Source organism: Nicotiana sylvestris, chromosome 9, assembly GCF_000393655.2.
Source record: "Nicotiana sylvestris chromosome 9, ASM39365v2, whole genome shotgun sequence".
Taxonomy (NCBI): Eukaryota; Viridiplantae; Streptophyta; class Magnoliopsida; order Solanales; family Solanaceae; genus Nicotiana; species Nicotiana sylvestris.
In genome coordinates, this window is record NC_091065.1 from 19,132,342 (window position 1) to 19,158,269 (window position 25,928).

At 41.5% G+C, this 25,928-nt stretch overlaps 1 protein-coding gene across 4 annotated transcripts; it reads left to right on the forward strand.

Annotated features, from left to right (window-relative positions):
• Nucleotides 1-4,150: 4,150 nt before the first annotated feature.
• Nucleotides 4,151-13,951, forward strand: LOC104218733 (pentatricopeptide repeat-containing protein At2g36730-like). Of its 4 annotated transcripts, none has more exons than XR_011402309.1 (3): nucleotides 4,151-4,790; nucleotides 6,282-7,615; nucleotides 13,864-13,951. XR_011402309.1 is itself a non-coding variant. In XM_009769297.2 (2 exons), the coding sequence occupies exons 1-2, from the start codon at nucleotides 4,252-4,254 to the stop codon at nucleotides 7,111-7,113; spliced, it is 1,371 nt and encodes a 456-aa protein (XP_009767599.1). In that variant the 5' UTR covers nucleotides 4,151-4,251; the 3' UTR covers nucleotides 7,114-9,525. The 4 variants fall into 4 exon arrangements, 1 of the variants encoding a protein (XP_009767599.1); XR_011402308.1 differs by lacking the exon at nucleotides 13,864-13,951 and adding an exon at nucleotides 13,790-13,863; XR_709056.2 differs by lacking the exon at nucleotides 13,864-13,951 and adding an exon at nucleotides 7,739-9,525.
• The last annotated feature ends 11,977 nt before the right edge of the window (nucleotides 13,952-25,928 follow it).

Consider the following 25,928-nt stretch of genomic DNA (forward strand, 5'->3'; position numbering starts at 1 on the left):
GGTTCATTGACAGCAAGTTCTTCAACGCCTACATCTTCTGACTCATCTTTAACCTGAGTCTCTTGATCCTTTTCCTTGGCAAGCTCCACCGGAAGCTCCACCTGCTCGTTGTTCTTGTTTCCTGAAAACTCCACGGAAACTTTACGGGGATCAAGTATAGAGGATTCATCGAAGGTGACATCTCTACTAACTATAAATTTGAGTAAAGACAAACACCAAAGTTTGTACCCTTTTACTCCATCCACATACCCTACGAATATGGCCTTCTTAGCCCTTGGTTCAAGCTTTCCTTCATTAACGTGATAATAAGCTGGACACCCAAATACTCGTAAGTATGAATAGTTAGAGGGTTCACCTGACCATACCTCATTCGGAGTCTTAAAGTCAATTGCCGATGCTGGAGATCGATTGACAATATGAGCAGCAGTGTGAACTGCTTCAGCCCAAAATACTTTGGACATTTTGGCTTGTAGGAGCATACAACGAGCCTTTTCAAGAAGAGTTCTGTTCATTCTCTCGGCAACTCCATTCTGCTGTGGGGTATGCCTGACAGTCCTATGTCTTGAGATCCCATGAACCTTGCAGAATTCATTATACTCTTCATTGCAAAACTCCAAGCCATTGTCTGTGCGAAGATACTTGATTTTCCGCTCCATTTGATTTTCAATCAAAATCTTCCACTCTTTAAATGCTTCAAAAGCATCACTTTTTGCCTTCAAAAAATACACCCAAACCTTTCGTGAGAAATCATCAATAAAAATGAGAAGATACCTCTTTCCGCCCTTCGATGGAAGTTTAGAAGGACCCCATAAATCTGAATGGATGTAGTCTAGCACTCCTCTTGTCTTGTGTTTGCCAGTGCTGAAGCTGACCTTCTTCTGCTTCCCTAGAACGCAGTGCTCACAGAAGTCAAGCGTGCTGATCTTCTCACCTTCCAAAAGTTTACGATTGCTCAACATCTCCAGTCCACGTGCGCTCATATGACCCAGTCTCATGTGCCATAGTCTTGCCTTGTCATCATTAGATAACTGCACTGTAGATGCATTTGCAGAGCCAACAATGGTGCTTCCGGCCAATGTGTAAAGGCCATTCTCCAGCTTGCCTTTCAGCATGACTAAAGAACCTTTAGTCACCTTCATAGTTCCTGCTTCGCTCATGTACCTGTAGCCTTGTTCATCCAGAGTACCCAAGGAGATCAAATTCTTCTTCAGATCAGGAACATGACGGACTTGTGTAATAGTCCTCACGATTCCATCATGGCAGCGAACCCGAACTGAGCCAATGCCAACTATTGCACAAGTTGCATTATTGCCCATTACTACGGTTCCTCCACTTTTCTCGTAGCTGCTAAACCAGTCTTTTCGGAACGTCATATGCAGAGTACAAGCAGAGTCTAACACCCATTTGTTTTCATAACTACTATTATTATTACACGATGTTGTTAGTACATAATCATTATCAAAATTATGTACCTGTTCAACTGTAGATGCACTCGCCTTTTCCTTGGACTTTGACATTGGGCAATCTCGTTCAAAGTGCCCCTTCTTGCCACAACCCCAACACTCTGTATTCTTCTTGTTCACACGAGACTTTGATCTGTGCTTTGATTTGGTCTTTCCCTGTTGGCTAGTCCGGCCTCTTACAAAGAGGCCACTTGCCTGGTCATCTCTATCTCCTTCAATGTGCCTCCGCACATCACTAGAGTTAAGTGCCTGCCGCACTTGCTCAAGCTTGATAGGCTCCTTGCTATACATCATTGAATTCTCAATATCACGATATCCTGAAGTCAATGAAAATAGCAAAGCACATGCAAGCGTCTCCTCCTCCCTTTTAATTCCTGCAATCTGTAAGTCCATGACAAGTTTATTAAACGCATCTAAATGATCTTGTAACGAAGTACCTGACCCCATCTTAAATGTGTGAAGACGCCGTTGTAACAACATTCTTGTTGTCACTGATCGGTCTTGGTATAGCCCTTCTAGCTTTTCCCACAACTGTTTGGCCGTCTCTTCGGTACCCGTACTCACTTCACAAAGCACGTTAGGTGCAAGGGATAGTTGGATTGCACTCAATGCATCCCCTTCAATCTTCTCCTTGTCGGGAGCTGATATATCCGTAGGATACTTTCTGTCAATAGCATGGATTGAACCTTCCCTCCGCAGTAACGCCATCATCTGGATCTTCCAGATATTGAAGTTGTTGCGTCCATTGAATCTATCAATTTCAAACTTCATGGAACTCATATTTGCTTGTTCTTCCTCCTTGGATCGTTAAAGGATCCTGTCGCTCTGATACCAATTGTTAGCGGAAACGTAAAAGAAAGAACACAAGATTTAACGTGGTTCGGATCAAAATAATCCTACGTCCACCAGAGAACAATTGTCCTTTTAATATTAACAAAGGAAGGGGAGATTTCCCAATTACACTTAAGAGAATTTCTCTCTTAACTCTCTACTCACTACAATGTATTGTATTATTTTGGGATGATTTCTACAAGTGAAGGAGTGCATCTATTTATAGAGGTAAAGACCTCCTCTTGATGTCATTGCTGACATCAAACTACCTCCTCTTGATGTCATGGGTGACATCAAAGGAGGAAGCTTCCTCCTAGCATCCACACCAACTCTTTCCACCAACTCTTCCAATTGGCATGCCATTGTTGACTAAACATAAACCAACATTTTCAGCATGCCATTGTTAACTAAACATAAACCAACATTTTCAATCTCCACCTTGGTTTGCGTTTCGAGCGTGTGAACAACTCTGGCCAAAACTTCTAAGCTTACTGGGCAACCCCGTTGTAAGAAACAAGAAGAATCAAACCATTGTTGAACATACCACCTCCACCTAGCAACTGTTCTCTTCGGAGTTGCATCAGTTGATGCACACCCCCGCCAAGTCCTTGCAGTGTGCAAACTTAGCGAGCGGGACTATCTTGGTCAACATGTCTGCAGCATTATCGTCTGTGATAACCTTCACGACCTTGATAGTTCCCTCATCAATAACATCTCGAATAAAATGAAATCTGACATCAATGTGTTTAGTGCATTTTGTCGTTTGACGTGGGGTATCGAAGTGAGAATTGAAAGCTCATGTCGTTTCTCGTCGTCTACTCTCCGAAAAATGAGGGGACTATCTGTATACGGGTAAAACATGTCTCGTAGTACATCCCGGTCTCCGACATGATAAGCCAAGCTCGAGATATGGTAACAGGAGTCCTCGACCGAGGTAGAGATCTCATCAATTTTGAGTTCGGACCATAACACCCGCCCTCGAGGATATCAGGGCCGTGATTCAAGATCGGTCCTGGCCTTGTTCAACTTCGAAGAAACGTTGTTAGGTAGACAAGCTCGACCAATAGAAGGCCGTGATATCCGTGACCGACCGAATATCACGGCGGGGATCTCATCATATATCGACGTGAGATTGACAATTAGTTAATTAGGGAATTTTTACCTTTTATAGAGTTGTACCTAATATAGGACTCTCGTACTATATAAAATGGGTCTCATTACTCGTAAAAGACATTATAACGCGCATTCCAAAGCAATATATTACTCCCTCTGTTTCAAATTAGATGAGATACTTTCCTTTTTAGTTTGTTCCAAAATAAATGACACATTTCTAAATATGGAAATAATTCAACTTTAAACTCTTCATTTTACCCTTGATGAGAAACTTTTATAACCATACAAATGTCATGGCCCCACAAAGCTTTTACCCCTTAAGCTATTAAGAACATAAATTTCAAAAGTCTTCTTTTTATCCTTAAACTCTGTGCCGAGTCAAACTATCTCATCTAAATTGAAACGGAAGGAGTATTATTTCTCTCTTTAAGCTCTTATTCTATTGTATCTTTATACTGATCGAAGGGTATCCGGTTCGAGGGTGGCTGACCTTCCAAAACTGAAATTATCCCATTTGTGTGGTTTGAATTTACTTTATCATTGTTTATTTCAATTACAATTCAATTTATGACTTTTGTGTCAAGTTAATCCACGTATCCTTAAAACGAGTTACGAATTCAATTGTTATCTAATTTTGAGGGTAAACAATTAGAACCATACGTTTAATTAATATTGCACTGTTCTATACTAAAAGTCTAACATCGTATTAGTAAGGCAGTAGTATTCCATCCGTATAATGCCTTTTCCCCTAATATTACAAATCAAACGACAAATCATGTTCCTTTGTGGAGCGGAGCTAAATCTTCCTCCCTTCAAATAATTTGCAATTAGAACACTCTTAGAAATGATTTCCCACCAAATTGAGGCACTTTTCCAACGGTCTAAAACGACTCTTCATCTTCTCCAACTTCATTCTCTAATAATCAAAATAGCTCTTGATCACGACGAATATCGTCTTTCCCAGTTCATATCCTTCTCATCTTCAATATCTCTCCAATTCTGTCGCACAATCTTCGATAATTCTCCAATTACTCCACCAATCTTCGCTTGGAACACACTGATGAGAGAATATTCAAAAAGCTCCACGAAAATTGAGTCCGTGAAGCTCTTTAATCAGCTTCAAAGAACGGAATTAAAGCCAGATAAATTCACATTACCTATTGTGCTAAAATCTTGTGGGCATTGTTTGATGATTGGAACTGGTGGGTCGTTGCATTCAATGGCTTTCAAGTCCGGTTTCAGTTCGGACATACATGTGAGCAATACCCTAATGAGAATGTATGCAGTATTTGGTGCGATCGGGTATGCTCGGCGACTGTTTGATGAAATGCTTGAGAGGGATATAGTTTCTTGGAGTTCTATGATAGCCGCTTATGTTCATTGGTATGCGATATTTTTTTTCAGTAAGATCTGTTATTGCCTCATTCTTGGTAGACCATCTTAAGAAGATTGAAACCTTTTTGTATTAGGAAATTCTTAATCTTAATAATTTTTAGTTTGTCCTGAGGCTACTTAGGAGGTGGGGTCAAATATGCAGAGCAGATATGCACAACTTTTTGACATTTCAGGTACATTTGTAAACTTGTTGGAGGAAGATTGTTTCTTTAAGAGGTGGAGAATGTCACGACCCAACCGTTTATTTTGAGTTCGAGAACCTCATTTCCCTATTTGAGACTTTCCGTCGGTTCATCTGATATTTTATGACTTGTGCGTATAGGAGGTCCTTATCCTGAGAGGTTCGAGAATAATATGAAATGCATAGTTCCTAACTAGAGGTTTTACGTTAAGGGATTTTATGAAAGTCAACATTTTAGGTAAGATATGGGTGGCACAACCTAGTAGCTTGGGTCCACAACCCTATATATGTGTTAAGAAATTCATTAAATATATAAAAAAATCAAATTCAGAATCCTACTAGCAGTTGAGGTTGCTGTACTAGATTTCAAAACCCATAAAGTTCAAATCCTTGGTCCGCCTCTAATGTTCACATAGGATTGTTATGGCGTGTTGAACACAACTAGATGTATAGGATATGGGCTTGTGATATATTTAGCTTATTTGTGAAAAGTCTTATTTCTTTCTAATAAACTCTGTTATACTCAAACATTATCAAATAAAATGAAGCTTAGAGTGTATGTGTATATTTTATTCTTAGATTTCAGTTTGTTCTTATTTCTCTTACTCAAATATTTCTTCTACATACTGAGGTAATTTTTTTTTCTTCATATTGCTTTGGATCGGGCTTTTTATTGTGTTATGTATTTATTTGTTTTCAGATTTTTCTTCTTTCTCCTCCTAAATATATTTCATATATCTATATATTACTCCGGAATCGGGCTTCTAGTTATGTTTTGTAATGTGGGTGAACACAGAACAAAAATAAAAGCTTTGGGTAAATTTTTGAGTGCCTCAAGTTTACTACTTCCAGAAAACAAGTTTAAGTATCATCTTATGAGAAACTTCTAAGGGCTAAACTTGTTTTGCTAGGTCTGACTGCTGACACATAATAGGTGTCAGTTTCCATGAATAATGTAATTTTGTTTCCATCATTCAGAAATTTGGCGCCCAAAGTATTTATGGTTCTCTTAAACAAATGTGGACCAATTCTACTTTTAATGAAGTAATAGAAGTTGAAATAGTGGTTTTTTTTGTCCAAATCATTTAGTGGACCAATTTAATGGTTTTCTGTATCCGACCCCTTTCTTTTGGCACGTGAATGAATATTTGCTACTTTTCCATCTCCTTGATGTTGGATATCTGATAATATGACTGTCTTGCTGCTTTCTTCTCCTGTTTAACTTTTAAACAGAGGTATTTTGCTTTATGTCCTGCTTTTCAAAATCACAATAATCAGCTTTTTCCTGGATGTCTCAGTAACCTGCCTTCAGATGCTCTGCTCCTGTTTCAAAGCATGAAGCTAGCAAATGAACAGCCAAATTCCATCACTTTGGTCAGCTTGCTTGGAGCATGTACTCATGTCCTGAATATCAGATTAGGTAGATGTATTCACTCACACATTGTCACCAGTGGTATTGAACTACATGTTGAACTGGAAACAGCCCTCCTGGGAATGTATGCAAAATGCGGGCATATAGAGCAGGCTTTCCACATCTTCAATTCAATGGCTGATAAAAATCTGCAGACCTGGACCATCATGATTTCTGGCCTTGCCGATAATGGTCATGGAGAAGAAGCTGTATCCTTGTTTACCAGCATGGAAGAAGCTGGCTTTAGACCGGACAGCTTGTCATTTTCTGTGATTCTATGTGCTTGTAGTCATAAAGGACTTGTTGATGTGGGTCGTAGATATTTTCATAAAATGGTAAGTATTTATAACATCAGGCCAACTATGGAACACTATGGATGCATGGTGGACATGTTTGGACGTGCTGGAGAATTAGAAGAAGCTTATGATCTTATAAAGAGCATGCCTATAGAGCCCAATTCTGTGATACTGAGGAGTTTCATTAGTGCTTGTAAGCATCATGGTCGTATTCCTTGTGCAAACGAAAATATAAGAGATATTCTGCTCAAAGTAGAGCCTGAACTCGGATCAAACTATGTACTTGCTTCCAGTTTGTCTTTTCTTTTTAATTGCAATGATGCCAACAGCCTAAGATCGGCGATGAAAGAGAAAGGAGTAAAGAAACTTCCTGGTAGTAGTTGGGTGCAGCCGCTTGGTGGTTCTTCAGAGGACAGCATTTGAAGGATCTGGCGACGGTGTTCTGGTTTATGCCAATAAAAGAGGAGTGATTCAGAACCGAGTCACTGCTACATTCGAGTAAAAAGAATGAGCTACGGTGGAGGAAAATGAGTTCTTTCTTTTTTGATGATGCCATCAGGCTGATTTACAACTTTAGAGGAGCTAGTGCTTTGACCATTGGGAAGAGAGTTATGCTGGTATTCTGGTAATATAACATTTTTGCATAATTGAAAACCACTGAAAAGGATGTCATGGGAGATAATTTTTGAGAGGAACTCCACATAATTGGTAAAGTTGAAAGAGGACAAGTCGTGATCTGGACTAATTATGAAATGGGAGTCCTGGAAGGAAAGAGGCTGTTTATGCCAGTTCAGAGACACAAGTTGTCGTCTTCCTCGAATTACATAATGGCAATCAACTATACCTCAATCCCAACCTAGTTGTGATTGGTTGTGAGTCTCCTATATTCATTCTATCCTATTCGAGCCCAAGCTTTTCGATACTGGTAAATAATTTCTTGTCTCTTTAAACTACTGTCTTCTCAAAAAGGTGGTGAAGATGCTATATTAGAATGCTATTCAGAAATGAGTTTAACCTAAATGACACCTTTGCATGGGATGAAACTCAGGTTAAAAACTTTGAGGTGTTGCTGTGTCTTGGGCTGACAACACGGGAAACAAATTGAAAAAGCTTTTTGAGTGTCAAGAGTCATGCAAGCTTAAACTTTCTAATGTATGTCATCACTTTGGGCAAGCCGATTGTCACTGAACTTTAAAACTTTCATGTCATGCTGGGACTACGTCCTCTCCTAGAACCTCTGAAATGAAGGACAATCAAGGAGTGAACATGTCATTAAAGGCGGATTCAGAATTTAAACCTAATGGGTTTAACCTTGCACTGAACTCGTTGCACTGTTAAAATTATGGGTTCAGATCTAAACTTGTTGATATTTTAGTAGGTTTTTACATATATAATTATACTCCATGTCGAAAGTTTTGAATTGAGATGAACCCATAACCAAAAGGCTGCATTCGCCTTTGCATGTCATGCTGGTATATTTTTGTTGTATGTAATATTTGGAAAGTGAAGCTTTGGTAGTTTTATTACTCAAACTAGCAAAATTTATTTGGGTTGATATAACTCCTTTTCACAAGTTATCTACTTTTAAAGTATTTCTCCGAACGATCTGGAAGTTCCAATATGCATCACTTAGACAACCATTTGCATGTGTAGTGTCATGGGCTGCTTTCCAGACACGTCCCATGACCCCTTGGCCGCGCCCCATGGCGGCCTAGCAAGCCTCACAATGCCTAGCGCCATGGTCGGCCCCGTGGTCTTGGCTGCGCCAAGTGACAAGCGCGCATGCGCCTCTGTCGCCCCACCGATGCCTCTCGCCAGCGCCCAGGGCTGGCCAATGACAACAGCGCCGCGCGCCCCGACAATGCCGCGCGCGCAGATCCTGATGCCTCGCCAGCGCCCAGCTGCAGGCCCATTCCAGCAGCGCCTCGCGCACAAACCCTGATGCCAAGCACCAACGCCCAGCCTCAGGCCAACACAGCAAGTGTCGCGCGCGCCCACAGCAACGCGCGCGCAGACCCTGACCCGCAAGGCAAAGTTGCTGCCATCGGACTTAGTTCTACCTTGTAATAATCTAAGTCCTTTTCATTGTAATCATAGTCTAGTTTACATCATTTCCATTTCAGTGTGCTTCTACAGCTTTATTAGGACTAGTCATGTAATGATGGTTTATTTTTTTTAAGCATTATTATGGGGGACCAAACAATCAAACATTTTCAAGCAAGCATTTTCTGTTGTCTCTCCCCCTCGACACCGCATCTTTGTAATCAACATTTTCATTTATCAATAAAATCATCATCATCATTCAAAACTCAATTCTCTCTCAGCTTCCGCAATTGCTTATGACATTGGTTTTCCCGCACGGCACTGACAATCTAGTCTAGCGTGCTGAGGGGACCTCATTGGCGGACAGCAACCACACTGACATCGGTTGCTTAGCCTTACGTTGCCCTTCCAAAGAACATCAGGAAGGCGTTGCGTAACAGCTGGTATCAGAGCCTAGGCTCGACATCGGACGAGGGAACACATTTGCCATCATCGCCATTTCTGACCATGGTGAATCATGGGGAGCGTCTAGCATCCCTAGAAGAGACGGTTGACCGATTACGACCCATCGTGGATACGGTGCCTGATCAAACAACAACCTAGTGCAAAGGTTGGATGACCTGGACCGCCGAATGCGGCAGGCGGAAAATGACATTGCAAACATCAGTCGTGACTCCGACGAGGACCGACAAACGGCAGCCATCGAAACTGCCAATATTCATGGCAAATTTGAGGACCTCCAACAGGAGCGTGCCGACGATTTAGCCCATCAGCAACATGAGGCAGACAGACTAACTGCCATGCAGCAAACCATAAACGACTTGACTGACAAGCTCAACGTTGTCAATGCTGCCTTACAGAGCCTACTTCGAGAAGGCGACCATCACATCAGGGGTGCAGCAAACCTCACCCCCATTCCACAAAAGCTTAAGATACCGGAGCCAAAGCCATACGACGGATCCCGGGATGCTAAAGAAGTGGAAAACTTCATCTTCGACATCGAACAATACTTCGATGCCGTGGGCCATTTGGAGGAATCCAAAAAGGTAGCGACTGCTGCCATGTATCTTCAGGGCGATGCCAAACTTTGGTGGCGGGTCAAACACGAAGCCATCAAGGCCGGTGAAGATACTCTTCAGACATGGGACGAATTGAAGGTAGCCATACGCCTGCAGTTCTTTCCCGAAAATGTGGAATACAATGCAAGGAGAAAGCTACGGGACCTCCGCCACACCAGATCAGTGAGGGAGTACGTGCGCGAATTCTCCGCACTCATGCTAAACATACGCGACATGGGGGACAAAGACAAACTCTTCGCATTCATAGAAGGTTTGAAACCTCATGCCCGTATGGAACTACAGCGACAACGGGTAGACACCCTGCCCAAGGCCATTCAAGCTGCAGAATGCCTTGGCGATTATCATTTGGGAACTCAGAACGACAGGCCCCAGCCGTCTGTCCGAGGGGGATTCAACGGGCACCATCCCAGCAATGGTGGCCCAAGCAAAAGTGGGGGAGATCGGAGTGCATCCAAAACTAAGACTCCTCCCTCCAACAGCAACAGTGCTGCATCCATCAACAACAATCAGGGGAGAAAGCCTCCCTCAGAATGCCGTCATTGCGGCGGGGCACATTGGAACAATGAATGCCCAAACATAAAGGTCAATGCTCATCAGACTGTCGAGGATGAGGCAGACGCATCAGACACATCAGAAGACGACCAGGTAGGCGCCTTCAATGCAATTGTTGGCTCTATCCCGCATGCCTTAGCGGGGACCAGTGCATGTCCTCCTAAGAAAACATCAGTCCCAATCACCAAGAAAGGGAAGGAAAAGATGGACGAGAGGCCTCCTAAACAAGCGAGGATCCTAATGTTCGTCGAATTGAAAGTGAACGGCAAGCCCCTTCACGCCTTGATAGACACGGGTGCCACCCACAACTACTTGTCGTCAATGCAAGTAGAGCGCCTAGGTCTTGTTGTGCAAAAAAGAAAAGGCCGCGTCAAGGCTATCAACTCACCACCTCAGACATTGGGTGGAACAGCTACAAATGTCCCAGTGAAACTTGGCCCATACAAAGGAAGCATCGACCTGCGCATCACAATCATAGATGACTTCGACATCATAGTGGGTTTGGAGTTCATGAGGCAAACCAACACCATACCGGTACCATATGCCAACATGCTCCTGATGATGGGAGAAAATGGGGCCAAGCCCTGCACCATACCATGCTTTCCCATAAAGATGGCCGCTGAAAACATCTCGGCCATGCAGTTGGAGAAGGTAGTCGACAGACATGAACCCCTGGTTCCGGCTACCCTTCGCAGCAACAATCAACCATCATGTCATCGGCCTCAAAAGACTGGTGACGCTCCTCATCGTGTGAAGACTTGTCAGCCATGCCACAAGGACAAGTCGGATCACTCATCACAGACGGGACCCTCGCAGCCATTACATGTCCCTCAGAGACCATGGGAAAGTGTTTCCCTCAGATTCATCACGGGATTGCCCCAAGTCGGTAATCTTGCATCCACCATGGTTGTCATAGATCAATTTTCAAACTATGCAACCTTCATAGCAGCCCCGCAAAATGCATCAGCAGAAGATACAACTCGACTCTTCTTCTCGCACATTGTCAAACATTGGGGCCTGCCCAAAAACATTGTTAGTAGGCGCGACTCATGCTTCACTAGGAACTTTTGGACCTATCTCTTCAGGTGCTTTGGGTCAACATTGAGTCACAACCTAGACATCCATCCACCATCGGATGGCCAGACAAACCGGTTCGATGACATGCTGGAGGAATATCTCCGTAACTTTGCAACCGGATCACAGAAGCATTGGGTGAAGCTCCTGGATGCTGCTCAACTGTGTTTCAATTCTCAAAAGAGCCAAGAGCCCTTTTGAAATTGTTACCGGACAACAACCGCTTCTCCCGCAAACGGTGAATGCATCAACCATGCCGAAATCTCCTTGAGCTGCCAACTTCTCGAGCAAATGGGAGCGCAACATGGGGATAGTGCGGAGCTATCTCGTCAAAGCCCAAGAGAGGGCAAAAAGGTTCACCGAACAAAAGCTTTGCTTTGCCCAACATCAACCAGGGGACAAAGTAATGCTATGCATCCCAAAGCGGTACTTGTTTGCAGAAAGGACCCATGAACCTCGCCTGCAACAAAAATACATCGGGCCCCTGCCCATTGAAAAACGCATTGGGTAGTCCACATACCAGGTGGAAACTCCATCCTGGTGGAAGATCCATCCAGTCTTCCATGTCAGCCGCATGAAATCATTGCGTCGCTACAACAACAAGCTCACAGAAAAGAGGGGCGCAGACCTCCCATCCAACAACCATCAGAATCATCATCATCATCATCATCATAAGGCTCCGAGGACGGCGCCAACTCAGGTGGGGGAGAATGTCATGGGCTGCTTTCCAGACATGCCCCATGACCCCTTGGCCGCGCCCCATGGCGGCCTAGCAAGCCTCACAATGCCTAGCGCCATGGTCGGCCCCGTGGTCTTGGCTGCGCCAAGTGACAAGCGCGCATGCGCCTCTGTCGCCCCACCGATGCCTCTCGCCAGCGCCCAAGGGCTGGCCAATGACAATAGCGCCGCACGCCCTGACAATGCCGCGCGCGCAGATCCTGATGCCTCGCCAGCGCCCAGTTGCAGGCCCATTCCAGCAGCGCCTCGCGCACAGACCCTGATGCCAAGCACCAGCGCCCAGCCTCAGGCCAACACAGCAAGTGTCGCGCGCGCCCACAGCAACGCGCGCACAGACCCTGACCCGCAAGACAAAGTTGCTGCCATCAGACTTAGTTCTAACTTGTAATAATCTATGTCCTTTTCATTGTAATCATAGGCTAGTTTACATCATTTCCATTTCAGTGTGCTTCTACAGCTTTATTAGGACTAGTCATGTAATGTTGGTTTATTTTTTTTAAGCATTATTAAGGGGGACCAAACAATCAAACATTTTCAAGCAAGCATTTTCTGGTGTCTCTCCCCCTCGACACCGCATCTTTGTAATCAGCATTTTCATTCATCAATAAAATCATCATCATCATTCAAAACCCAATTCTCTCTCAGCTTCCGCAATTGCTCATGACATTGGTTTTCCCGCACGGCACTGACAATCTAGTCTAGCGTGCGGAGGGGACCTCATTGGCGGACAACAACCGCACTGACATCGGTTGCTTAGCCTTACGTTGCCCTTCCAAAGAACATCAGGAAGGCGTTGCGTAACAGTAGTGTTGTGTAAAGCTTGACTTCAAGCCATCAGTGAAGGGGGATGCTCTGTATACTCACTATATGTTAATCATCTATGTTATTCACATTCTATGATTTTAGTATGATTAAGCTAATCTTCACCTAAATATCTTCATTATTATCGCACGAGCCCATGACAGTTGACTATCTTGGCTGATTGATGGTTACAGATTTCTTAAATAGATGATCTTGATATAGAACAACTTATTCCCCTGTTTTATAGTTTGTTGAATTCCTTGAACAATTTAAAATGTGCCGAGAAATCTCTAATCTACGATAACTTTTGTAGATATTTAATATTTTGTATTTGAAGAAGCTTCACAAAGCTTGCTTCAGTTTATTGATTTATTTTGATTTTATCCTTGGATTGTTGACTGCATTTTTGTTGACTCCTAAAAATTGATGGATTTTGCTCGCATCATGCAATATTTTAGTCTAATCTTTGTAGAGGATGATTTTTCTTAGATTATAAGATCTTTTATTTTTGATTTATGAAGTCTTGTCTACCCTTAGGGGATATTATGTGTACAATAACTGAATTGACTGATTAAATCTTTGTTTTCTCAACTTCTTTCTAAAGCACCCTTTTATGTGCTTTACCTTTTCCGCCTACATGATTATAGTCTTAGAGACAATTTCTTTGTTATAGTTTCCTAGTTTTCCTTATTTAACATGGTATAAATTCCGTTCTTTTACTATTTGTTATGCTGGTTCATTTGTCTCCAATCTGTATTAAGTTTTAGCTGTATGAGATACATTACATCATTGTTTGTCGTTTGTTTTGGCAGAGATAAGTAGATGTTGGAGATTGATTCATACAGGCGTCTGACGTTCCTAAATGGTTCGTGAGTTTCTTTTGCAGGAATTAAGGTTCTCTTTCCTTCACTGAGTTCCTTATCTGGATGTAGATCACTCACCTAATTGGAGAAATTTTGTCCTACGTTTACCTGTAAGTATTATAACCTTTCTTCTGGATATGGACTGGTTTTTGAAAATGGAACATGGAGTAGCATTTGCTCAAATATAAACTAAATTCTCAAAGTAATAATGAATTAACGAAAGGAAATTCCGATCTTTCCTTGGCATAGACATATTATAAAGCACTAGTATCAATGACCAACTATAGTCTCATTGCATTCTAAATTGATATTCCCTCCGTTTCATTTTACGTAACACTATTTTATAGGGCACAGAGTTAAAGATAGAAATAGAGGATCTTAAATATGATCTTAAATATGCCATTACATTTCTGTGACTAAAAAAGCATGTCACAGGGATAAAAAGAAATGTTGAACAACAATACCAAGATGGTCCTCGTTGTTGCCATATTATTATTTTTATTTTTCAACTAGAAAGTACTGTTTGATATGCGATGTCTTACCATAGTGATCAGAAACAAGATTCTTTTACTTGGGTGACTCGCTTGTGCTTTTATCATTGCCTTCTGAAATTGCTTCTCTCTCGTTTTCATCTTAGAAAACATCAATCTGAGTGTGAAGGTAAAGAAAATGAGGTATTACCTTCTCCACTCACTTCCCGTATGTTGTTTATGCATCTTATGATTATTAAGCGGTTAGTAGGTCTGACTGTTGACAACTTATAATTACTTATTTGAAGTTAGATTAGATACTTATTGAGTACCGTGGTTTTGTACTCATATTACACTTTTATATATTTGGTGCTGATTCTAAGACTGGTTTTGGAGGTATTCACCTTTTCGTGGTGTGCTGCTTACTTGATGCGATCCGCAGCACATGAGATCTTGTACTCTTATCAGATGCTTGTATCTGTCTTTGTATCTTCGTCATTTTCGGACAGACCTTGTATTTAGTGGAGATCTTGTACTCTTATTAGATGATTGTGAGTTGTGACTAGCTGTGACACCCATGTTTTGGGAGAGTTTATGAGACAATTTTGGTTTTGTGTGGACCCTATCTGAGTTTTATGCACATTTGGTATTTGAGTTATAGTTTATTCGGCTTTGCTTTTATATTGTGAATCAGTTAATGGCTTCACAATTGAATTCTTTTATTGATGTGATTGTTGGCTTCTTTAGCAAGTGAATTAGACGGCATCACGACTTTAGTGGGATTTGGGGTTGTGACACAACCAAACACAAGAGACACCAAGATTATTTTATGTGGGACATCTCTTGAAGAGTGTCTATTATAAGTTTAGGAAAGAGCAACAGATATATGCTTTACAGTAAATGAAGTCCCCTTCAACAAGCGAATGCCCTGTTCTTTCCACCTCATGAAGCTCAAACTTGCACGTTAAGTTCATGCACAATCAAAACCATGAGAATTTAATACATCAAGGGCGGTCCTGCCCTAAAGCAGGTAAAACAACTACTTTAGGCCCCACATTTGTGGATGCCCCATTTTTTGTTACACCTAATATATTATATACTTTATATGTTTCAATTTAGATGAGTTTGTTTGACTCGCCACGGAGTTTAAGAAAAAAAACTTGTGGTTTTGAAATCTTAAGGGGTAAAAGGATTTGCAACTAGTATGATTTCTGCCAAGAAAATTGTATTTGAAATGAAAGTCAAACCCGAACTTCGTAAGAAACGTGTGATATATGTCATGGGCTGCTTTCCAGACACGCCCCATGACCCCTTGGCCGCGCCCCATGGCGGCCTAGCAAGCCTCACAATGCCTAGCGCCATGGTCGGCCCCGTGGTCTTGGCTGCGCCAAGTGACAAGCGCGCATGCGCCTCTGTCGTCCCACCGATTCCTCTCACCAGCGCCCAGTGGCTGGCCAATGACAACAGCGTCGCGCGCCCTGACAATGCCGCACGCGCAGATCCTGATGCCTTGCCAGCGCCCAGCTGCAAGCCCATTCTAGCAGCGTCTCGCGCACAGACCCTGATGCCAAGTGCCAGCGCCCAGCCTCAGGCCAACACAGCAAGTGTCGCACGCGCCCACAGCACCGCATGCGCAGACCCTGACTCGCAAGACAAAGTTGCTACCATCGGACTTAGTTCTACATTGTAATAAACTAAGTCCTTTTCATTGTAATTATAGGCTAGTTTACATCATTTTCATTCAGTGTGCTTCTACAGCTTTATTAGGACTAGTCTTGCAACTTTAGATTATTTTTTTTAAGCATTATTAGGGGGGATCAAACAATCAAACATTTTCAGCAATCAATTTTCTGTACTGATGTCTCTCCCCCTCGACACCCCATCTTTTGTAATCAGCATTTCAGTCATCAATAAAATCATCATCATCATCATTCAAAATCCAATTCTCTCTCAGCTTCCGCAATTGCTCGTGACATTGGTTTTCCCGCACGACACTGACAATCTAGTCTAGCGTGCGGAGGGGACCTTATTGGCGGACAACAACCGCACTGACATCAGTTGCTTAGCCTTACTTGCCCTTCCAAAGAACATCAGGAAGGCGTTGCGTAACAGTTGGTATCAGAGCCTAGGCTCGACATCGGACGAGGGAACACATTTTCCATCATCACCATTTCTGACCATGGTGAATCATGGGGAGCGTCTAGCATCCCTAGAAGAGACGGTTGACCGATTACGACCCATCGTGGATACGGTGCCTGATCAAATCAACAACCTAGTGCAAATGTTGGACGACCTGGACCGCCGAATGCGGCAGGCAGAAAATGACATTGCAAACATCAGTCATGACTCGGACGATGACCGACAAATGACAGCCATTGAAATTGCCAATATTCATGGCAAATTTGAGGACCTCCAACATGAGCGTGCCGGCGATTTATCCCATCGGCAACAAGAGGCAGACAGACTAACTGCCATGCAGCAAACCATAGACGACTTGACAGGCAAGCTCAATGTTGTCAATACTGCCCTACAGAGCCTACTTCGAGGAGGCGACAACCACATCAGGGGTGCAACAAACCTCACCCCCATTCCACAAAAGCTTAAGATACCGAAGCCAAAGCCATATGACGGATCCCGGGATGCTAAAGAAGTGGAAAACTTCATCTTCGACATTGAACAATACTTTGATGCCGTGGGCCATTTGGAAGAATCCAAAAAGGTAGCGACTGCTGCCATGTATCTTCAGGGTGATGCCAAACTTTGGTGGCGGGTCATATACGAAGCCATCAAGGCCGGTGAAGATACTCTCCAGACATGGGATGAGCTGAAGGTAGCCCTACACCTGCAGTTCTTCCCCGAAAATGTGGAATACAATGCAAGGAGAAAGCTACGGGAGCTCCGCCATACCAGATCAGTGGGGGAGTACGTGCACGAATTCTCCGCACTCATGCTAAACATACGCGACATGGGGGACAAAGATAAACTCTTCGCATTCATAGAAGGTTCTAAACCTCATACCCGTATGGAACTACAGAGACACCGGGTAGACACCCTGCCCAAGGCCATTCAAGTTGCAGAATGCCTTGGCGATTATCATTTGGGAACTCAGAACGACAGGCCCCAGCCGTCTGTCCGAGGGGATTCAATGGGAACCATCCCAGCAATGGTGGCCCAAGCAAAAGTGGGGGAGATCGGAGTGCATCCAAAACTAAGACTCCTCCCTCCAGCAGCAACAGTGCTGCATCCATCAACAACAATTAGGGGAGAAAGCCTCCCTCAGAATGCCGTCATTGCGGCGGGGCACATTGGAACAATGAATGCCCAAACATAAAGGTCAATGCTCATCAGACTGTCGAGAATGAGTCAGACGCATCAGAAGAAGTCCAGGTAGGCGCCTTCAATGCAATTATTGGCTCTATCCCCCATGCCTTAGCGGGGACCAGTGCTTGTCCTCCTAAGAAAACATCAGTCCCAATCACCAAGAAAGGGAAGGAAAAGATGGGCGAGAGGCCTCCTAAACAAGCGAGGACCCTAATGTTTGTCGAATTGAAAGTGAACGGCAAGCCCCTTCACGCATTGATAGACACGGGTGCTACCCACAACTACTTGGCTTCAACCCAAGTAAAGCGCCTGGGTCTTGTCGTGCAAAAGAGCAAAGGCCGCGTCAAGGTTATCAACTCACCACCCCAGACATTGGGTGGAACAACTACAAATGTCCCAGTGAAACTTGGCCCATACAAAGGAAGCATCGACCTGCACATCACAATCATAGATGACTTCGACATCATAGTGGGTTTGGAGTTCATGAGGCAAACCAACACCATACCGGTACCATATGCCAACATGCTCCTGATGATGGGAAAAAACGGGGCCAAGCCCTGCACCATACCATGCTTTCCCATAGAGAGGGCCGCTGAAAACATCTCACCATGTAGTTGGAGAAGGTAGTCAACAGACATGAACCCCTGGTTCCGGCTACCTTTCGCTGCAACAATCAACCATCATGTCATCGGCCTCAAAAGACTGGTGACGCTCCTCAGCGTGTGAAGACTTGTCAGCCATGCCACAAGGACAAGTCGAATTACTCATCACAAACGGGACCCTTGCAGCCATTACATGTCCCTCAGAGACCATGGGAAAGTGTTTCCCTCAGATTCATCACGGGATTGCCCCAAGTCGGTAATCTTGCATCCATCATGGTTGTCATAGATCAGTTTTCAAACTATGCAACCTTCATAGCAGCCCCGCAAAACGCATCAGCAGAAGATACAACTCGACTCTTCTTCTCGCACATTATCAAACATTGGGGCCTGCCGAAAGATATTGTTAGTAGGCGCGACTCACGCTTCACTAGCAACTTTTGGACCCATCTCTTCAGGTGCTTTAGGTCAACATTAAGTCACAACTCAGACATCCATCCACCATCGGATGGCCAGACAGACCGGTTCGATGTCATGCTGGAGGAATATCTCCGCAACTTTGCAACCGGATCACAGAAGCATTGGGTGAAGCTCTTGGATGCTGCTCAACTGTGTTTCAATTCTCAAAAGAGCCATCATACAAACAAAAGCCCTTTTGAAATTGTTACCGGACAGCAACCGCTTCTCCCGCAAACGGTGAATGCATCAACCATGCCGAAATCTCCTCAAGCTGCCAACTTCTCGAGCGAATGGGAGCGCAACATGGGATAGTGCAGAGCTATCTCATCAAAGCCCAAGAACGGGCAAAAAGATTCACCGAACAAAATCTTTGCTTTGCCCAACATCAAACAGGGGACAAAGTAATGCTATGCATCCCAAAGCGGTACTTGTTTGCAGAGAGGACCCATAACCCTCGCCTGCAACAAAAATACATCGGGCCCATGCCCATTGAAAAACGCATTGGAAAATCCACATACCAAGGTGAAAACTCCATCCTGGTGGAAGATCCATCCAGTCTTCCATGTCAGCCGCATGGAATCATTGCGTCGCTACAACAGCAAGCTCACAGAACAAAGGGGCGCAGACCTCCCATCAAACAACCACCAGAAGTGTAAGCACGTGATTTTTGCCCTATGAAAGAATTACTCCCAAAAAATTCAAAATAAAACAATTTTCCTTTGTGTGCAATTTTTGTTATTTTTGTGGTATTTTTGTATAATTATTTGTATTTTTATGAGTGCATGTTTATTTGTTTTAATTAATAAAAATATAAAATATATCACATTTTCATTTAGTATTTAATTAAGTTTGTTTTACAAAAAAATGAAAGTCACAAAAATAGGAATATTTTTGCATTGTTAGCATTTAATGTCAAATTATGCAATTTTGTTTTAATTGGTGTTTAATTGTGTATGATAATTTTTGTTAGGAGTTTAATTAGTATTTTTGGAGTCAATTTAGTTTGTAGCTCAATTTAGAATTTTAGTTTTATCAAAAAAAAAAAAAAGAGAAAAGAAATAAAAGAGGGCTACAAGACGTTAATATTTGAATTGAGTTTAATATAGCTATTATGACTATTTTATCTTATTTTGCCGCAAAAGAAGACTACAAAAATATATATATAAATTTTAGTTTATGTATTTCTCATAAACTTGAAAAATACAAAAATTGTACCTTACTTTTGTACTTTATATAATTTCGAAAATTACCAAAAAATATAGTTCTATTTATATATAGTTCTATTAATGTTTTGTAGTCATTTTAATTTTGAAAAAATACAAAAATATTATTTTATATTTTATCTTTATATAAAAACGAAAATTACAAAAATAGTTTTATTAATATTTTGTAGCTATTTTAATCTTGAAAAAAATATTTAAAAAGATATAGTTTTGTCTTAAATATTAGTCTTTTGGTAGTTATTTTGCTTACATAATTAGTTGAGCAACGTCGTGTTCTTATTCTCGGGTCCGGGCAAAAGAATAATATTCGAGTTTAAATTACCCGTTCTTAGGCCTAATTTTCGGACCTAACCCATAATAATCCAAACTCCACCGCGCATAGGGGACACATGTCTTGGACCCCTACACACGTGGGGTCCATGTCAAGATACATGGACAAAGCATGGCATGGAGGGGGAATTTTGAAATGAAAAAAAAAGGCTGAAAATTTTCGGAACAAAGGGAAAGGGACAACGCGTGAAAGAGGAAAGAATTTTAAAAAACAAAAATTATTTAAGAAAGGAAAGGGACAGGGGGAGTTGGGAATGGAAAAAGAATTGAAAAAGAAAGAAACAACAAAAGGGGTTAAAAGAATTTTTAAAGGCAAAAAAAAAAATGATTCTGAAAAGGGGGAGGGCACGTGAAAGGGCATAAAAATTTGGAAAAAGCGGGGACTTTTTGGAAAAAAGAAGAACGGGGGGTCACGTTCTTCATAAAAAGAACGGGAAAGGACAGTTTTTGAAGGGGGAAGATTTTAAAATAACGGGGACTATTCATTCATCTTCTTCAAAAAGGAAAAGAAGAACGAAAAACCCTAAAAACCCAGTCGCACCCCCCAACGCCGGAACCACCACCAAATAGACCCTGCATCGTCCAGCAACCCCCCGTCAAGCAGCAATTATTGCTGCTGCTGCATCACCTTCCCTCACGTCCAAAACCACCAAACACCACCACCAAACGACCCTTCCGGCGAGCACCTCCATAACCCTCGACCCCACTGTCGCTACCTGCTGCCCAGCTCGTCGTTGCTGCCCGTCGTCAACACCACCCTAAACGACGACCATGGCCGCCTGAAACCTGCGACCACCATCCAGCGACGCTAGTCCGTCACCTTCCCCATCGCCACCCCTTCGAAACTGCCACCTCCAGCTGCGTCGCTGACCACCTCCACTGCCCAACACCCACCTGCCGCTGCTACTCCTCGACGCCACGACACCCTCATCCCTCCATGCTAATCTGCCATAGTCCAAACGTCTAGCTGCTGCTTCATCCTTTTTCAACGTCCACAAAACAATCCGTTCAACCTCCAATAGTTCAACTCCGAGCTCGACTTGGGTTCGTTCAAGTTTTAGGATTTTCTTTCAAGATTATTTAGTTCATTTTTATTTATTTTCTGTTATGGCTTTGGTTTTAAATGTTGTTCCTAATCTTGTTTTTTTTATTATTCTATTTTTCGGATTATTGATTCTTTGTTTAAAGTGTTATTTTGTAATCTTGTTTTGTTCATTAGTTCTCCTTCTTCTTCAAGACCTTTTTATTTGGTCAAGATTTTTCTTCTGTTTGTTTGAGTGTGCGTTATAAGCTACATTCGATTTGAACAACTTCGTCGAATAGTTAGTTTATGACTGCTTTGTTTGGACGAATACAACATGAATCACTTCGTTGGTATGTTTTGATGCTTGAATCATTTTGTGTGAATTTGACTTAAGGATTGGTTGTAGCTGTGTAGTGATTTGGTGTAGTTGTAAATCAGAGAGGTTTAAATACATATTGCTAAGAGTGAGGGCAAGGCAATAATAATAGGGGATTTTTCAGGGGTATTTTTGGGTGTTAAAAGATTTAAAATGATTAGTGTTAGTAGCCTGCCAGTTAATATTCAGTGTATAATTAATGAATTATTTAATGAAAAGGGAATTAGTAGTGCAGAATACACCCTGTCTGGTATCTTTAAGGGTGGAAAATCAGAAAATAAGCATGAGATTAATGATAAAAGTGTATAGATGCACATGAGAGGGAATATACAGGCTGAAAGTGAAAAGCTTTGAATAAATAATGTTTAGTTCTAGCCTATAAATAAGGGGAGTTGATATAGAGAAGGGGACTGGAAAAAAAAGGATTGAGACTGGAAGTTGAGAGAACAGAAATTTTCAGAACTTAAAAGGGAGAGATAGGCTAATTTTTCAGAACTAAAAATCAGTCTTTGAGAGCTAAAAACTGAAAGTGAGGTTCTTTTCTTTACTGCTGAAATCAGAACTTTGTTACTGCCATCTGTTGGATTGCGTTTAGTACTACTGATTTTCAGTCAAGCTTTCTGGGGTTTTCAGTTTGGTTCTGACCATTGTTACATTGGTTATTGCTGTTTTGTTGCTGTTATTTGCTGTGGGATTCTGTTGCTGTGCTACTGCTGTACATTGTTGCTCCTGACCTCTTTTCTCTATTTGTAGTTCGAATTCCAGGTACACATTCGAATCTTGTAGTGATAAAGCTTTGAAGTTGAAATGCAGCAATAAAATCGAACCGCTTCAATAAAGCAGATAGTAGACAATCTGGTCTATTTAGTTTTTTTATGAACTGTTTTATTTTTTATTTTTTTATTTTTTTGTATAATTGGATTGAAAAGAGAAGGAATCGTATAAATGGTCATGCGCTGATATAACATGAACCTTTCAATTTTATTAGATTAATGGGGTAAATCATGATAAGTAGCATATCTCTAGTTAGTTGTTTGTTTCCATGCATATATTCAAGTAGTCCATAAATGAGATAGAGTACTTAGTCAAAACCCAATTAGTATTTCGTTTAGATGGTTAAAACTAATTTCCATTAGTCCTCTTAAGTGATTATACTCTCATCAGTATTGGCATTAATTCATGTTACAAATAATCTCACATAGATAGATTGTGGACTTGATAAAAATGTAAAAATAAGGTGGTTGGGTAGTGTCAACATTATAGCTCCAATAATAATAATAAAAGTAAATAAATAAATAAATAAATAAAGGTCGTAGTCGATAATTTTATGTATTAATAATTAAGTATACTTACACTAATGTAGAGTAGTTTCAATAAAGTATAGTTAAATTGCGAATCCATTAGGGTTAATGAATTAGTCTATAGCTTTGATCATTTAGTTAACCTCACCACAGTTAAAAATGGCTAATTGTAGTAACGTTAGTCAATCTTGTACGTTTTTTATATACATAATTCCATTTTAGTAATATTAGCTTATGGAATAAGGCACGAAATAATTTTTCATTTTTACAAGTTCAAGTATAATTTTCGTTAGCATCTGTTGTAATCTATTAATTAAATAAGTTACGGTTTTTTTAGCATGTAATTAACTAGGATTTTTCTTTATTTAGAGACAAATAAAAATAGAAATGTAGTTACTTTCCTTTTAAAAATAAATAAATAAATAAGTGAGACGAGCTTCGTCAAATAAAAAATAATAATAAAAAATTTGCAGGGCCCTCAGTAAAGGTTTAAGAATTTTTTTTAGTGGGGAAGAGCAGTTTAGCAAATTTCACGGCCCTACCCAAAATAATAATACGCTAGTCGCTTTAGGCGCGTATTTAATAATATTATCTCCTTAAACTCGGGTGCACATTTATGTGACCCAAATCCAAATCTCAACGAAATCGAAATGTGTCTATAATCACGGGTACATTGATTCTGACATGGTATGAGATACATTTCCATGACGTTGCAAATTCTTTTTAATAATGAATGAGACGAGCCTCGACAAACAAAAAATGCACAAGCTGCGGGGCCCTCTAAATGTATATATTAAAATACTTAGAATTCGAGGACAGGCCGTTTAGCGAATTTTACGGCCTTCCCCAAAATAACAAGACGCTAGTTGCTTTAGGCGCGCCTTTAATAATTTATTTTCCTTAACTCGGGTGCACATTTATGTGACCCAAATCCAAATCTCAACCGAGTCGAGATATGCCAAACAACTACGGGTGCATTGATGTAACGTGGTTCGAGATATGTTTCCACGACGTTGCAATTCTCGTAAAATAATAACAATAAGTAAGAAAGCGGTAAAAAGATAAAATTTTGCACATAAGTTCATATTTGTATAAAATCAGATAATCAAGCCGAATATAACAGTTGAGCGACCGTGCTAGAACCACGGAACTCGGGAATGCCTAACACCTTCTCCCGGGTTAACAGAATTCCTTATCCAGATTTCTGGTACGCAGACTGTAATATGGAGTCATTCTTTTCCTCGATTCGGGATTAAAATTGGTGACTTGGGACACCCTAAATCTCCCAAGTGGCGACTCTGAAATAAATAAACAAATCCCATTTCGATTGTCCTTTAATTGGAAAAACTCCCTTGCACCCTCGCGGGGGTGGAAAAAGGAGGTGTGACAGCTCTGGCAACTCTGCTGGGGACTAAAGACCCAGAACCACTGGTTCAGGGTTAGAAATTCGAGCTTGGAATAATTGTTCTATTTGGCTTTATTTATTATCTGATATTCTTATATGTGATTCATGTGCAAAATGATGTGTGTTACCGCTTTGATATTATTTGACTGTATATATAAACTGCGCCGAAACCCTTCTCTTCTTACCTCCGGGGAGAAGCTCGCTGGTCGAGACTCCCTATTCTGTTAGTGTCATACCCAAGTAGAAAGAGGCTCGGATAAGTTACAAAGCCGGACGACCCCGCGGGTCCCCGGTACGTAGCCCCCTCCTCAACTCGAGTTGTCCGCTCGTGTAAGCCAGGTCTAGAACAAAGCCCAGTTTGAAGCTTAGTAAAACATAACTTCATGCCGGATCCCTAGTAGGAAAGCGCTTATTTGCATCACGTTGCATTTGACTTAGGGGGCTCAACACAGGGGTTGGGCCCGTCTAGGAATAGCAACCTAGAACAACAAAAAGACCATCATGTGGCATTTTATCTGTTATCGCATTAATTTGCTTCAAATTTGCATGTTGACCGGCAGGTGGTAACGGGAATTTTGAAAAATAAATAAATAAATAAATAAAAAAAAATGAAAAAAGGAATTTCAAAATTTCTCGCTTAAAAGGCAGTGTCCAAATATTTTTGAAAAAACCGTGATAAATTTCTTACCCGAACTATGTCGGTTTGATTCCCACCGGATGTGGGATACGTAGGCAACCCTTATCGGGTCCAACTCCCCGATTTTGTTTTACCAATAATTATATATATATATATATATATATATATATATATATATATATATACCCATGTATGTATATACACATATTATTTCTTTCAAAAAAAATGTTTGGAGTCAAAATAAAAAAATAAATTTTTTTTCCTTGTCTAAAATGACCTTAATAAATGTGCAGAATGAGCACAAGTAGGAGTTCATCTGAGGCCATTATAAACAAAGTTCCTCTGGGATTACGCATGTGGTGGAACGACTTGGGAGGATCAGGGTAAGATACGGTCAAAATATACTTGGGAATTTGGTTGGATTGCTGGACATCGATCCACGAGGGGACATTATCAGGGCTCTAATTTCATTTTGGGACTCGGCTCACAACGTATTTCACTTCTCAGATTTTGAACTCACCCTGACACTGGAGGAGTTGGCAGGGTACATTGGATGTCCTAACATCCCTATGAAAGAGAAGTATCTCATTGCACCAAGGACCGTAACCATACACAAATTCCTGGACATCGTAAAGATCCGCAGAACGGTACATAACCCAGAGTTATCAAAAGGGTTTTGTAGTTTTGCATTTCTGTACGACAGGTACGGTCATCTGGGAGGGTTCAACAATCCCGAGAATAAGATTTGCAGTGGGGAAAGCCGTTTGAAATGGGAATGGCATAGATGTATTGCTTTCATGATAGACTTTCTAGGTTTTCTGGTGATCCCTAGAAAGGATGGGAAAATTAACATACAAATCGCTGGGGTCGTCAGCACTTTGCTCAAGCAAGAAAACAGCACTCTAGCACCAATGATGATAGCAGATATTTTCCGCGCACTCAC